The sequence below is a fragment of the Ammospiza caudacuta genome, chromosome 26 (assembly GCF_027887145.1).
Source record: "Ammospiza caudacuta isolate bAmmCau1 chromosome 26, bAmmCau1.pri, whole genome shotgun sequence".
Classification (NCBI taxonomy): domain Eukaryota; kingdom Metazoa; phylum Chordata; class Aves; order Passeriformes; family Passerellidae; genus Ammospiza; species Ammospiza caudacuta.
The window spans coordinates 7,241,623-7,256,593 of record NC_080618.1 but is presented as its reverse complement, the minus strand read 5'-3'; the positions used below and the strand labels follow the sequence as shown (position 1 = coordinate 7,256,593).

The 14,971-nt window shown below is 51.9% G+C and overlaps 1 protein-coding gene across 1 annotated transcript; it reads right to left on the bottom strand.

Annotated features, from left to right (window-relative positions):
- Nucleotides 1–1,798: 1,798 nt before the first annotated feature.
- On the bottom strand, nt 1,799–13,482 carry ARHGAP25 (Rho GTPase activating protein 25). Its single transcript, XM_058820203.1, has 11 exons — nt 13,227–13,482; nt 10,713–10,882; nt 9,699–9,786; nt 9,396–9,515; nt 8,468–8,675; nt 7,475–7,607; nt 6,804–6,877; nt 6,190–6,311; nt 4,979–5,163; nt 4,001–4,551; nt 1,799–3,664 (listed from the first exon to the last, which is right to left on the bottom strand). Exons 1-11 carry the CDS (start codon nt 13,285–13,287, stop codon nt 3,454–3,456), a joined length of 1,923 nt encoding a protein of 640 aa, XP_058676186.1. The 5' UTR covers nt 13,288–13,482; the 3' UTR covers nt 1,799–3,453.
- Nucleotides 13,483–14,971: the final 1,489 nt, after the last annotated feature.

The window sequence follows — 14,971 nt, the reverse complement described above, 5'->3', positions numbered from 1 at the left end:
AAGGGAGCAGCACGTTCCCAGTTCCCCAGTGGAAACATCCCTTCCCGGGGTGTGACAACACTCCAGTTTCCAGTGGATGCTTTGACCTTTCACTCCTCAGCGCTGCCTGGAGCCGCTGCGTTGGGAACAACTGTCCTTGGGGTGCTTGGCTGACCTCCTGACTCCTTTTGGAAAGGCATTTCCATGGAGCTCTCAGCACTTCAGACCAGCACTAGACCTTTAGTGGCATCAGAACTGTGGATGGATGTGAAGGGAACACTTGACAGCGCTCAGAAATCCATCCCTGGAGCTCCAGGCAGGGGAAAGGTGTCGCTGAAAAGGCTCCAAAGCCCCCGGTGGCCTCGGGGATGAGTGTGGATCTCACCCAGAGCACGTGGAGCTCAAGGGGAGCCTCTGGGCTGGATGGCAGCCTGGGCCAGCCTTTATCAGGAGATGAGGAAGGAGAGGCTGCCAGGGAAAGCAGAGATTTACCCCTCACATGCTCGGGTGCAGCTGCCAGGCCAGGACTGAGCCAGAGGGCAGAGCTCTGCCCCCCTGGCTGGGGAAATCTCTCCTGGTGCAGATGACAGGAACCTGCCCCAATCCCAGCCCCTCATGGGGACATTGTGTGGAGAGGGCTGACATATCACATCGTGGTTTTACACATGATAAAGCCAATTTTCACAGGCTGCTGATGGGCCCTCGGCCACCCCGGGGTGCAGGGGGACGTTGGGGACAGGGCTCTGTGTGAAAAGGGCTTTTTGTGAGCTCGGCGTGTTTCCATCTCTGTTCACCTGGTGGATCTCTGCTCTTTCCTAAAGGCTGAGCACACCCTGCAGTGCTGCAGAGGCAGCACCAGCTCTGCTCTGCCCCACAAACCCCACCCAAAGCCATGTTTGAAATTATAAACCTCATTTATCGAGAACCCCGGCACTGCTCGTGGGAATTACCTGCTGGGGAAGGTCTTGGAGAGCAGAGGGGGAGCTCCTGCTGCCCTTGGTGGGGAGATTTTGGCAGCGTGGACCCTCCAAAGTCAATGCAAGGAGTAAAATCCTCCAAGGACTGGAGCACAGCAGCACCCAGGGCCTGCTTGAACCTCCCAGCTCCTAAATTCACAGGGTTTGGGTTTGGGATGAGGATTTTCTCCAAGGAAGAGCTCATTTGGACAACTCTTAGCCCCTGCTACCCCACGTGCTCCCTGGATCATCAGGACCCTCCTTTTTTTCCAGGTTATTTTTCCTGCAGGCCACTGTGGCTTCATAAATCCTGGTGCTGCAGCAAGGTGGCAGGAAAGCACAGGGAAAAGGGACAGAGGGACAGCTGCCCGCCTTTGGGACACTGTTCCCTGCCCACCTGGGTGAACAGCTGCTGGTACACCCAGCCTGGCGTGTTTTCTCCCCAAAACCAGCCTGGCCTGGGGGTCTCCTTCAGCTGCCACGTAAAGGAAGGGAGGAGGGGCTGCATCACTCTGGAATTCCGGGGAGAACAGCACGTTCCATGTTCTCCCTGCTCTGGGGCTGGACGAGGCTCCTCACCACGGCTGGACACTTCCTGCACGTCCACCTCGCCTCCCCCTGCAACGTGCTCCTCTGGGCAGCGGCCAGGCCAAAAAAGGAAACTCCCTATCGTGCCAGAAACAAAACTTTGATAAATACGAGGGGATAAGTCACAATAAGCGTGACTGGCTCGGGATCCAAACACAATAATGTGGGAAGGAAAGTTTTGTTTTCTTGCCTCTCGCGCCTACCCAGCCCTTGGACACAACAGAGTGAATTCCTAAATGAATTTATTTAGTGACTACCTGAGGAGAGCAGAACAGACCTTCTGCTCTAGCACAAAGAATGCAGTGAGAGGACTGAAAGGATGGCCTGGAAGGTGCTTTCCTTTCATCCCACACTGCACAATTTAACAGTTCTGGATGCAATGGGATCTGGGGTTAATTTGGAAAGCCATGTCACATTTAAAGGGAGAGGAAAATCCTCAGCCTGATCTCAGGGTTATCACCTTGGTAAAGCTCTTGTGTCCTCACGGTGCAGTGGGACGGTTAAGGGGTGAAAAATGTCTTTTTGGAAAGGATCTTTTTTCTCTGTGGTAGACAGTCTGTTGTGCTTTCATACAGCAGGAGCAGCATCACCCTCTGCAGGGGATCCAGAGTCAATGCCCAAAACCTGCTGAGCTGAAAGGCCCCCAAACCCCCAAAACCGTGAGTTTATAATGTCCCCTGCCCCAGGAACAGGAGAGAGTCTCTGCTGCTCCCACCCCAAAGAGCTTCCTGGCCTGGCTGCAGAAAGAGAGGGAGGGAGCAATGCAGGCTGGGCACCAGGCAGGTTTTGGGGATCCACGGTGTGGGGTCTCCAGCAGAAGGTGTGCAAGTGCAGAAAAACCAGAGCAGGCTCTGGGCTGAGCAGAGAGGACACCCAGCCCCTCATGGATGAAGAGGGAGCAGTTTCACAGGTCTGGCACGGGCAGTTCATGGTTCTCTGTCTCTGGAAAAAGCTCATTTTAAAGACAAGAACTCCTCATGATCTCACAGCAGCAGCTCAAGGTGCCCGTGGCTCTCTCCCCTCCAGGCTCTCAGGAACCTCCAGCCCACCTGACCTCTGTTGGGAAGTCTCTCTGTCCCAGATGACCTCTGCAAACCCTGCAAATGTTAATGGGTGGAATATCTTCAAAGAGTGCCTCTGATCCTGCAGCCAGGGGTTGTTCTGCCTATCGCAGCGGAAGCGCAGGAATGCACAGTTTATTTTAAATAATGCACTTGTCCTAATGGTTGGGATTTCTGAGCCTCAGCCAAGCCTTTGCACGTCATTCCAGTCTGCTGTGAAGGAATGATTGGCCTCTTCACACTTTTGATCTTTGCAGAAAGGAGCGTGTGGCATTTCCAGCCCAGATGTTCCCGATGCTGCACGGGAGAAGTTTCTCCCTAAGGACTCACACTCACACTGGTGAGGAGCTTCTTGCAGAGGTAAAAATTCAATCAACACTAAAACAGCTCTGTCAAGGTCATCTGAAATCACAGGAAAGACTCGTGAATGGCAGCTGTGAAGTGGTGGCAGACACTGTGGAACCTCTGGTGTGAGTGTGGGGATCCAAGGATGTTTTCCTTGGGTATCTCAGACAGGCAGCTGGAGGAGGGACACTTCTGTTCCTCCTTGTGAAGGCACAATGGGTCCAGAGCCCAAACTTGTGACTGCAATCCTGCCTGAGCAGCAGGAAGTGCTGGCCTGTTCTGCAGGTAACACGAGCAGCTGACAGAAGAGTTGAAATAAACACACCCAAAAAAAGCTAAAGGATATTTCTAACATTTCCTGGTTCAGAGCACGAACCAGGCTCTGAGCTCTGCTCTCCTTCCTCCCCCCTGGCCTGTGGGCAGGAGCAGGACGCTGGACAATACAAGTCCCTGGCTCTGAACCTGCAATTCCTGAGCATTCCTGCAGCTGCAGTTGGTGTCTGTGAAAAGCTGGGTGTCTCCTCCTAGTTGGTTTTGGCACCAGTTTGACTCGTGGCTTTAGTTAAGTTTTTTATCTCCTCCTCAAGCATCCTGGTTTTCCTCTCCAGCTCCTCCCGCGAGCGCTCCGTGTTCTTCAGCCTCAGCTCCAGCTCCTCACTCCTCTTCCTCTCCTGCTCCAGCTCCTGGTTCAGCCTCACCACCTTGGCCCACACCTCGTAGTTCTCCTTCTGGAGGCTGCAAAGGGAAACAGAGCATGAAAGGATTGGATTGGATTGGATTGGATTGGATTGGATTGGATTGGATTGGATTGGATTGGATTGGACTGGATTGGACTGGGTTGGATTGGGTTGGGTTGGGTTGGATTGGATTGGATTGGATTGGATTGGATTGGATTGGATTGGAAAAGGGCTGGGAAATCATTTGGCTCTCAGCACCAAAACAAGCCAGAGGTACTGCCCTGAGCCCTTCAGTGGCCACACAACTTCAATAAATCAATAAATGTGATCTGTGTGTATTGATAATGGGATAATAATTGTTTGCTGTCTCAGCACGAGCTGCTCCTGCAGTTACCTTTCCACCTGCCCCTCGTAGTCACTCCTCTGCTCCTCCAAATCCTTCTCCAGCTTGTGGATCACGCCCTGCAGGGTCTCCCTGCTGTCCTGCCCAGCTCTGGGCTCCTCAGCAGGGCTGCCAGGCTCCCTTGGCTCGTGGCAGGGGCTGAAGCAGGGCAGGAATTCCTTCTCGGAGGCGCTGCTGGCAGGGCTGGGGCTGGAGCCGCTGCCCTCCGCGCTCTCCGCCACGTTGCTGTCGCAGCTCGCGGCCCTGTGCAGGTCCAGCAGCTTAAAGAGATCGTGGGACAAGGTTCTCTTGTGTCCCTCACAGGCCAGGGGGCGTGGGCTGCTCTTCCAGAAGTCACCGGTGAGGACATCACTCCTGCCCTTGTCCCCGGGGGCTGCCAGGAAGGATTTCCTGCTGGGTAAAGTCTGGGTTCTTTTCCTTGGCTGGGTTTTCCACGTTCCCAGCGTGGCTGTGGGCTCTGAGTCCTCCCCAGGCACGCTCGAGGTGGCAGCTGGGCAAGGGCTGCTGCTGAAATTGGGGTGATCCCTCTGCAAAACAGAGCCCTGGGGCAGCCAGGGCACAGAGCTTTACAGGGGGCACATCGGAACGTGCTGGCCACACTTTTCCATGAAAATCCACTTGGAATTGCACCAAATTTATCATTTTTGCAGGGATCCCTTTGAAGAAAAGCCTTTCACCCTCAATGTTTTCCCCTCACCAGCCTGAGCTGGAAAGGCTTCATGTGCTAGGGCCAAAAAGCTTTGGGAGTTTTCATATTCCCCAGAGCAGCAGATTTTCCACAGGAAAGTGGAAAGTTTATCTACATCATTTTCCTGATGTAAATATTCCAGGGGTGACAGACACAGCTTTTGAACCCAAAAATAGCAAATGCTTTTAGGGCTCTCTGACCTGTCAGAGCCTGCCACAGTTAACCACACGTTTAATGAACGTAGGGTAATTTATTTACTTATTTAATGAATCCAGCCTTACCATCTGCCTTTGGGTGGGGCCCCTGGGGTCCTCTGCAGCCCCCCAGCCCACGGAGCTGCGAGGGACAGGAGCTTTCTTCTCGTTTTTGGGGGCAGGTGGGGAGGGAGGCTCGTCCTTGGAGGGGGGGAAGAGCTTCTGGTGGTCGCTGATCATCACTGTCATCACCTTCTGCACCTGGGGCGTGCCTGGGGGAGCAGAGGGCATCAGGGCAGAGCCAGGGACGCCCCCGGGCACCCCAGGGGTTGTGCTGGCTGAAAGGGAGCTGGAGCAGAAAACCAGCGGGGTCATAAAGCCAAATGAAGTAAATGGAGTGAGTAAAAGTGTGGGAAATGGGTTCGTGGAAAATTCTCAATACCTGACAGAAGATTCACATGGTGTACATCTATATACAAGCCTTAAGTGACTTAAAAATACCAAAAACTAAGACAAATCTTGAAAAAAATTTAACTGGAAGTAAGTTTCAAGAAATAACCTTACAAATAAGACTAAATACTTTTTAAAATAGAACTATAAAAAATACATTATAATAAGACCCACAAAAAGTAATTTTAAATTATTGACTTTAAACATTTACAACATAGTATAACTAGAACTAATAAACCAAGCAAAACTTAGAATATATTGTCATTAAAAAATTGTTAACTTCTAATTGTAATAATGTAAATTATAACATCTATATTATCTCACCCTTCACATAAGACCAAAAATAGAATAAAAAATTTTAACTCTCAGTTACCTCATCTCTAAGTAAAAAAAAAATAAAAAAACCAAAAAAAAAAAAAAAAAAAAAAAAAAAAACAAATTATAATCCAGCATAAAAGTAAAGGAGCACCCACATTTATTTCACATTTCCCTGAGTTCCCTCTGATCCCCCAGGAAGGATTTTACACCTTCCTGCTCTGAGCAGCTCAGAGGTGACCTCAGCAATTCCCTGAGTCTGCTGAACTCCACGAGGGGAGTTTTTGTCACTTTGTCAGTTCCTGAGGGGGTTTTTTGTCACCACAAACACATTTACAGCCCAACAGACACAGCTTCACTCTGTGCCCTGGCACATTTCTGCTTCTCTTTCAGCTCCACCACAGAAAATCTTTAATTCGGAAGCTGTGGATGCCTCAAAATTGAAATATCCTCCAGGATATGAAATTCCTCCATATGCCTCAAAATATTCCATATCCTCCAGGATATGAAATCGCTCCAGGGGTCCCTTTTACCTCTCATGATGACTGCAGGGTCCTCCACCCTGGGCCTGATCAGGTTCACCCCCATCACTGTGGCCAGGTTGTCCACACTCATCTTGTTGACGCTGGAGTTCAGCTGGATTTCATAGAGAAACCTGCCAGGATTCCACAGCGAGTATTTCACATTTCAGAGGTGAGATTTGGCAAAAAATCCTGGTGAAAAAGTCCTGATTCCTCCTCCCAGCTCTTCCTCTTAGTCACAAGGACAGAAACCCTCAGGACTGAATAAATGAGGAGCTGCTCCCCTTGGAAACAGCCCAGGAAGGAAGGGAATCCCCTCCTCAAATCCCACCCTGGTGAAACCTGCAGGTTTTGGTGCACAGGGCTTCTGTCCAGGAAAGCTACACCTGTTTTGAATTCCCAGGGATTTTTGGGTGACTTTGAGGATGGGGATTCATGCTCAGACATTCCCAGGGGGTCCATCCCAGGGGCTGGAATTCTCCTCTGCCAAAATCAGCACCTTCCCCCTTCCAAGGGAAGCCAAGCACAGCCCAGGGAGGCTCTGCCTGGAGGGGCCATCCCTGGGGTGCCATTTCTGCCCCCCAGCACCAAAGCTGAGCTGTCCCCGGCCCGTGCAGGGCACTGACCTGCAGATGTAGCTCAGGAGGTTGTAGTTGTCTCTGGGGAGGAGGGACAGCTGCTTCAGGAGCTCCTGGTGGCCCTGCACGGTGAAAAACAGCTCCAGGAGGGTTCCCAGGAGCCAACAACTGCTCCTGCTCACCCCAGCCATGCCTGTGTGGGGTCTCCCCGTGTCCCCAGCCCTGGGACAGCTCCAAACACGTGTGGTGGCACTCGGGGTGACCCTGGGGGTGCTGGTTGATGATCTTGGGGATCTCTGCCAGACTCAGGTATTCCATGACTCTGGTTCTCCTGGTTTGCTCCCCTTGGAGCTCCATCTCTCCCTGGGATGTTCTGCAGGGCTCAGCAAGGAGGGGCAGCCCCAGCAGGAGCAGAGTCCCCCCAGCCCAGCCCAAGCTCTGGGAAGAGCTGATCCCGCCTCACCTCCTCCAGCATCTTGTGGACATTCAGGACATTTTTAACCCCAAAGAGAAGCAGAAATTGAAGCTTTAAAATTCACAAACCCCTGTGGCCAAGCTGGGAAAACCCCACTGGCTTTGGGGGAGTTTTTCTTTTTAATTTTTTTCCCTTTTTCTCTCCCCAGATTCCAAAGCCTTGTTGAGTGCCCTGCGGCTCAGAGCGTGCCCTGGCACTACGACTGATTTTAAGGCTGGAAAGAGGAAAACAAAAGCAGCCCTACCTTTGTCTCGTCAGCCTCCAGAGCCTGCCCACAGAGCAGGAAATCCTCGTACTGCAGCCAGGGCACCACGGGCTCGGGCAGCTCCCGCAGGTACAGCTTGAGCAGGGAGGCCACGGTGTGGACATCGGTGTCCCTGCAGGGAGCAAGGGACACTCAGAGCCAGCAGGTACAGCTTGGGGACTGCCTCAGCCTCCCTGCCCTGCCTGGGGAACCCCTAAAATCTCTTTTCTTCAGCCACGTTTTACCAGTGGGAGCTGCGGTTCTGGAGCACCACCCTGGCTCTTGTCCCTGCGTTCACAGGGGTGGAGAACCAAGGAAAAGGGAGCAAAACCCTTCTCCCATTCCAGGTAAAACCCTTCTGGAAGGTTCCTGCTGGATCCTCTCTCCTCCTCAACTCCTTCTGAAGGGTTCCTGATGGATCGTCTCCTCCCCAAGCCCTTCTGGAAGGTTCTTGCTGGATATCATCTCCTCGAGCCCTTCTGGAAGGTTCCTACTGGATCCTCTCCTCCTTAAGCCCTTCTGGAAGGTCCCTGCTGGATCCCCTCTCTTCCTCAAGCCTTTATGAATTCTTTCTCCTCCCCAAGCCCTTCTGGAAGGTTCCTGCTGGATCCCATCTCCTCCTCAAACCCTTCTGGAGGGTTCCTGATGGATCCCCTCCTCCCCAAGCCCTTCTGGACGGTTCCTGATGGATCCCCTCTCCTCCTCACACCCCTCTGGAGGGTTCCTGATGGATCCCCTCCTTCTCAAGCCCTTCTGGAAGGTTCCTGCTGGATCCCCTCCTTCTCAAGCCCTTCTGGAGGGTTCCTGATGGATCCCCTCCTTCTCAAGCCCTTCTGGACGGTTCCTGCTGGATCCCATCTCCTCCTCAAACCCTTCTGGACGGTTCCTGATGGATCCCCTCTCCTCCTCGCACCCCTCTGGAGGGTTCCTCATTCCTGCAGGGCTCAGGGGGTGGCCCCTGGAGCTGGGGCAGGGATGGGGCAGCAGTGTCACCTGCTGAAGGAGGGTCTCTCCCCGGCGTCGAAGGCGTCGCGCAGCTGCCGCACCAGGCTGTCCTGGCCGGGCAGGCGGAAGATCCCCTCCTCGGCCACGCCGTGCTCCAGGATGAACTCGGCGCTCTTCTGCACCACCATGGGCACCAGCTGCTGCCCAAACCTCTGCTCCTGGGCCATGGTGTGTGCCAGGCACTGCCCGAACACCCCTGGGGACACCGGGGCTCAGCTCAGCTGTGGCTTTGGGCTTTCCACACTCTGGGCTGGTACAGAACCCTGAACTTCACATAAAGTGTCTGCAGCTCTCCTCACTGCATTCACAGGGGTGGAGAACCAAGGAAAAGGGAGAAAAACCCTTCTCCTATCTCTCATTCCAAGCAAAACCCTTCTCCCACCTCCCATTCCAGGCAAAACTTTTCTCCCATCTCCCATTCCAATCAAAACCCTTCTCCTATCTCCCATTCCAAACAAAACCCTTCTCCCATCTCCCATTCCAATCAAAACCCTTCTCCTATCTCCCATTCCAAACAAAACCCTTCTCCCACCTCCCATTCCCGGCAAAACCTTTCTCCCATCTCCCAGCTCAGACAAACCCATCCCTTTCCAGCCCAGAAAAACGGGGGCAGAAAGGATGGAATGCATAGAACCCACAGAAATCACAGGAAGGATGGGCTGGGCAAGAAAAGGCAGGGGAAAAGCAAAGTGAGGAGGCTGGCAGGTAAAAAACAACATTTTTTTCAGGGCTTTATCCCTGAATGGGATTTTTTCTCAAGGACATTTTTAGGGTGAGAAAGGAGTTTGAAGAGGAAGATGAAGCCAGCCAGGAAATGTTCATCCTTGGCTCTCCTGAGCACTGCAGCCCCATTTTCAGGGATTTCTGAGCCAAACCCCCCCAGCTGCATTCCCAGGACAGAAATTCCCGTTTGTACCTCCCGAGGCCGAGCCCAGCGCCCTCCGCAGGGATTTCACCCACTCCTCCAGCTCCGCCTGCGAGCTGGCCATGAGCACGCAGGGCTCCTGCCCCGCCCGCGGCTGCTCGCCAGGAGCCCCTGCGGAACAGGAAAACACATTTATGGGGCAGAAAAAACCCACATTTACAGAGCAGAAAATACTCATTTATAGGGCAGAAAAGACTCATTTATAGAGCAGAAAAAAACACATTTACATGGCAGAAAATACTCATTTAAAGAGCAGAAAATACACATTTACAGAGCAGAGTGGGGTGTCCTCACCCGGGATGATCTCAAAGATGAACTTCCCTCCTTCCTCGGGGTTGGTGGCCAGCACGTTGATGGAGCCCCCCTGGAGAGCCAGGCAGCCCTAGGACAGAGCAGAGCCCTGAGTTTATACAGATATATATATCTATATATATATATACAGATATATTAGTGTGTATACATATATATACACAGATATATTAATATATATATATATATAGACTCGTGTATATATATATTTATATATATATATATGCAGATATATTTGTATATATATCTCAGGTGTATTTGTGGAGATGCACTGCAGGGATTTTAAAGCAGTAAGGGCACTTGGAAAATGCCACTTTTTCCACTGAAGCGATTCTCAGCAGGAGAAAACCACTTCTTTTTGCTCTTCCCTATTTTTATCTCACTTCTCATCTCCTTTAGCCCTTGATGGGAGTGGAAGAAGAGAGAACAACAGAGAATGGATTTGGGAAATAATATTATTATTATTGTTACTTTTTACATTTTGTAGCGGGAACAGCTTTTCCAGGAGAGGGGACTTTTCCCGGGAATTTTTCCAGATGAGGAAAAGGTGGTGAGTACTCTAAAAGCGAGTTATGGCATGGAGAAAATGGTGGGAAAGTAAAAAAAAAAAAAAAAAAAAAAAAAAAAAATAAAATAAAATAAAATAAAATAAAATAAAATATACAAAATAAAAAATAAAATAAAATAAAATTAAGAAAAATAAAGTTAAATAAAATCTAAAATACAAAATAAAGTAAAATTAAATAGAAAATAAAATAAAAACTAATATACAAATTAAAATAAAATTAAATATAAAATAAAGTAAAATAAAATCTAAAATGCAAAATAAAATAAAATATATATTTAAAATAAAATAAAATAAAATAAAATAAAATAAAATAAAATAAAATAAAATAAAATAAAATAAAATAAAATAAATACATTTAATGGAATCATGGGATCCCAGAACGGTTTGGGTGGGAAAAGCCCCTCCAGTGCCACCCCAGCCCCGAACCCCACCTGCGGCTTGGCCTCGTCCTCGTCCTTGTAGTAGAGCAGCTGCTGCCCGCGGAGCACGAAGAAGCGCAGCTGCCAGTTCTTCACGATGGAGCGCTGCTTGCGCAGCCAGCCCAGCTTGTCCGGCCGGGGGAGCGCCGCGGGATCCGCGGTCATCACACTGCGGGAACGGGCTGGGGACACACGGACACGGGTGTGGGGACAGAGGGACAGGAGTGTGAGGACACACGGACACGGGTGTGGGGACAGAGGGACACGGGTGTGGGGACAGAGGGACACGGGTGTGGGGACACACGGACACGGGTGTGGGGACAGAGGGACACGGGTGTGGGGACAGAGGGACAGGAGTGTGGGGATAGAGGGACAGGATTGTGGGGATAGAGGGACAGGAGTGTGGGGACACACGGACACGGGTGTGGGGACAGAGGGACACGGGTGTGGGGACGGGCTGGGGACACTGAATACGGAGATAGAGGGACACTGGGTATGGGGACAGAGGGACACGACTGGAGACAGAAGGACACAGAGCGGGGACAGAGGGACACAGAGCGGGGACACAGGGACACAGCCAGGCTCTGGGCCCCACACTCTGCCGAGCCCCGACCCCGTTTGCAGAGGAAGTGGCTGCAGTGGCTGCCAGGCTGAGCTTCCTTTTGCCTGCGTGGGAGCAGCTGCCTCCCAGTGACAGCAACATCATTGCTGGGGTTTTTTTTTTTTGGGGTTATTTTCATGGAGTGTGGGGGTTCTGCACCCTCCCCGGGGCAGCAGCCACAGCAGAGCGACCCCAAGGCTCTGGAGGTCCCTGTTCTGTTCTGGGGTGGCCCCAGCGGGGCAGAACTCACATTTGTGGGGCTGGAAAATCTCCAGGGATGGGTTGGGCACTGGGCAGAGCAGTGTCCCTGTCCCCTGTTTGTGTGGCCCCGCTGGTGGCACGGCCCTTGGGCACCCCCAAATGCGTGGCAGGGATCATTCCCAGGGGGATTTTTGCCTCTGCAGCCCCCCAGAGCCAGCCCAGCTGGGCAGAGTTTGCATTTTTGGCTGCAAGGCCGGAATAAAGCCATGACTGCAGGGAATGGGGGCTGCACCTGGTGATTTCCTGAGCTGGGGAACCCTCAGGGTTCCAATGTTCACCTCAGGGCTGTCCCCACGTCCCCTCCCAAAATCCCCCAGGGCAAGGAGCCCCTTTGAGGAGCCCCCCAAGCGTTTCCTGCCCCAACGGCCTCCAGGGTTGGGCATTTCCTCCAAAACCTCCTCCCCCAGCAGGGAGAGCTGCCCCAAAACCAGGAGGGCAGCAGAGGCCACAGGGCCACCACTGGCCTGGGCAGCAGCCCCCCCTGGCACCCCATTGCTGGGGAACTGCAATAAAAACACAGTAAAAGGGGTTTCACTGGGGAGTTTCTGTTTAACTGAAATCAATTTCTCTGCAGTTCTCCAAAGGCTGCCCCAGGCAGGGCTGGGGAGCAGGGGAAGTGTCCCCAGGCCACGAGGAGCCAGGGAGGGCAGTGGCAATCTGCAAACATTGCAAACATTTGCAAATGTGACTTTCGCATTTCTGCAAATGAAGCCACAGCAGCCCCGGAGACAGCGCAAACACACAAAGCCACAGAGGGTCACACAAGAATTCACACAAAGTCAAACTCACACAAAAATTCACACAAAAACTCACACACAAAGTCACACAAAAACTCATACACATAATGTCACGCAAACTCACAAAAACTCACACAAAGTCACACAATGTCACACAAACTCACACAAAGTCATGCTCACCCAGCAGCTGGAAGCTGCAGAAAGCACCGGGGGTTTCACCACAAGCCAAACCCAGGCCCAGGGTGGATTTTTGGATGGCCTGGGCTCAGGCTGGGCTCTGCAGCCCCTCCCTGACCACATCCTCACCCCTAAATCCCCTCCCTGACCACCCCATCATCATCACCCCTAAATCCCCTGTTCCCTCCAGCCTGGGCCTGAGCCTTTGTGCCACCAGAAGGGAACTGGGTGGTTTAAATCCCCCCAAACTTGGGTTCTGGGGGGCAGCAGCCCCATCTCCCTGCTCCCATAGCATCCCTTGCTGATAAATCTGCAAATCACTTCTTGGAAATCATCTGCAGATCATCTGCTCTGTCTCTAAAGTGGCACTGGGGGCCACTGAGCCAAAATCTCAGCTGGGCTCAGGCCCAGGGTCCCCCCAGGCCTGTCCGGGCCCTGCAGACATGGAGGGGCACCAAGGAACCCTCATGGAGGAACCCTCAGGGAGGAACCCTCATAGAGGAGCCCTCACGGAGGAACCTTCACCGAGGAACCCTCACCAAGGAGCCCTCATGGAAGAGCCTTCACCAAGGAACTCTCACAGAGGAACCCTTATGGAGGAACCCTCATAGAAGAGCCCTGACCGAGGAACTCTCACCAAGGAGCCCTCACGGAAGAGCCCTCACGGAGGGGCACCAAGGAACCCTCATGGAAGAGCCCTCATGGAGGGGCCCTCACCAAGGAACCCTTACGGAGGAGCCCTCACTGTACCTATTTTTGCAGCGTCCATCTTCAGGTTGAAATCCCAGTTCCGTGGCAGCTTGAGGGACATGCTGGATCAGGAAAGTTCCTGTTTTTCTCTTTCCTCAAGGTGAGCTTGTTTAGGAGAGGGGCTGGAACCAAGCCCTGGCGGTCCCGTGGGGGTCCCCCCACCAAGAGCAGCGGCCCGGAGACGCTTGGTTTGCCAGCGAGCTTCCTGCCTCCGAGAGCAGCCAAAACCCCATAAAAGTCCTTTCCTGCCCCGCTTTCCTGCCCAGCTCTGGCTCGCCCAGCCGTGCTCCCCGCTGGTGCCAGCTCCGGTGCCCCTGTCCCCTGCCCAGGCCCGGGGCCGCCAGCCCAGCGCGGGGCCGCTCCCCGGGCGCCGCTCGGGGCATTTGAGGAAGTGCTGTCAGCAGCTCTGCGTGGGCTCCCGGAGCTCCGAGCGCTGCCCCGAGCGGGAACAGCCCAGCCCGGGGCCCTGGGGCTGTCCTGGCGAGGGGCAGAGCTCGGGCTGAGCCCAGGGTGGCACCCGGGCCCGGCCTGGGCATCCCCGGGTGGCACCAGGGCTTGGGCTTGGCTTTGCCTTGGCAGCCAAATGGGGATGGAACGGGGAGGAAAGGACGTGGAAAGCAGAGGGGTGAGCACCAAGGGGTGGTGGGGATGTGGAGAGGGGTGGGAGGGAGCTCAAAGCCCACCCAGTGCCACCCCTGCCATGGGGGGACACCCGCCAATGTCCCAGGGGGATCCAGCCTGGCCTTGGGCACTGCCAGGGCTGCCCACCCTCCCAGGAACAATTCCTTTTTCATTTTAATATTTTTAATGGTTTAATTTTAATGTTTTGTTTTAATTTCAATATTTTGATTTTAATATTTTAATTTTAATATTTTAATTTTAATATTTTAATTTTCATTTTTCATTTTAATATTTTAAAGTGTTTAATTTTAATGTTTTTATTTTTATTTTATTTTTATTTTCATTTTAAATTTAATTTTACTTTCTATTTTTTAATTTGAATTTTCGCTTTCATTTTTAAATCTTAATTTTTATTTTCATTTTAAATTTAATTTTTAATTTTTATTTTTTAATTTTAATTTTAAAATTTTCATTAGAACTCTGCAGACAGCTGAAGGAGCTGCACATTTTGCTCCCTTTTTCCTCAGCCAGGCTCTAGAGCAGCCCTTTCTCAGCTGTGTCATGGGCAGGATGTCACGAGGCCTGAACGGAAACTCTGCCTAAACCCAGAGCTGGGCTCAGCCCAGGCTGGGCCCAGCAGAGCTCAGAGCTCAGCCCAGGCACCCCAAACCTGCCCTGGGACACCCTGGGACCCCCAGCTTGGGCAAGGAGAACAGCAGGATTCCCTCTGGAAATCTGCATTTTTCCTGGTCTAAAAATGCAGATTAAATTGTCACAGGATGGGGGGAAAAGCAGTGGGAATCTGCATATTTCCAGAATATTGAATATTGCTGAATATTGAACATTACTGAATGCAGAATATATTGCTGAATATCGAACATTGCTGAATACTGACTATTGCTGATTATTAAATATTGCTGACTATTCTTCTCCAGGAAATCCCTCAGGAAGGAGAGCCCAGGGCAGGGAATAGGGAATGTGAGCGTGGAAATGGTGGAGCACCCACGGCGCCGAATGAAACTCCCCCCAAGGTAATGGAATTTATATTTATTTAACAGTAACATACAGTATATAAATAGGGTAAATACTTTAAAATATACAATATTTCACATTCGAACATTCGG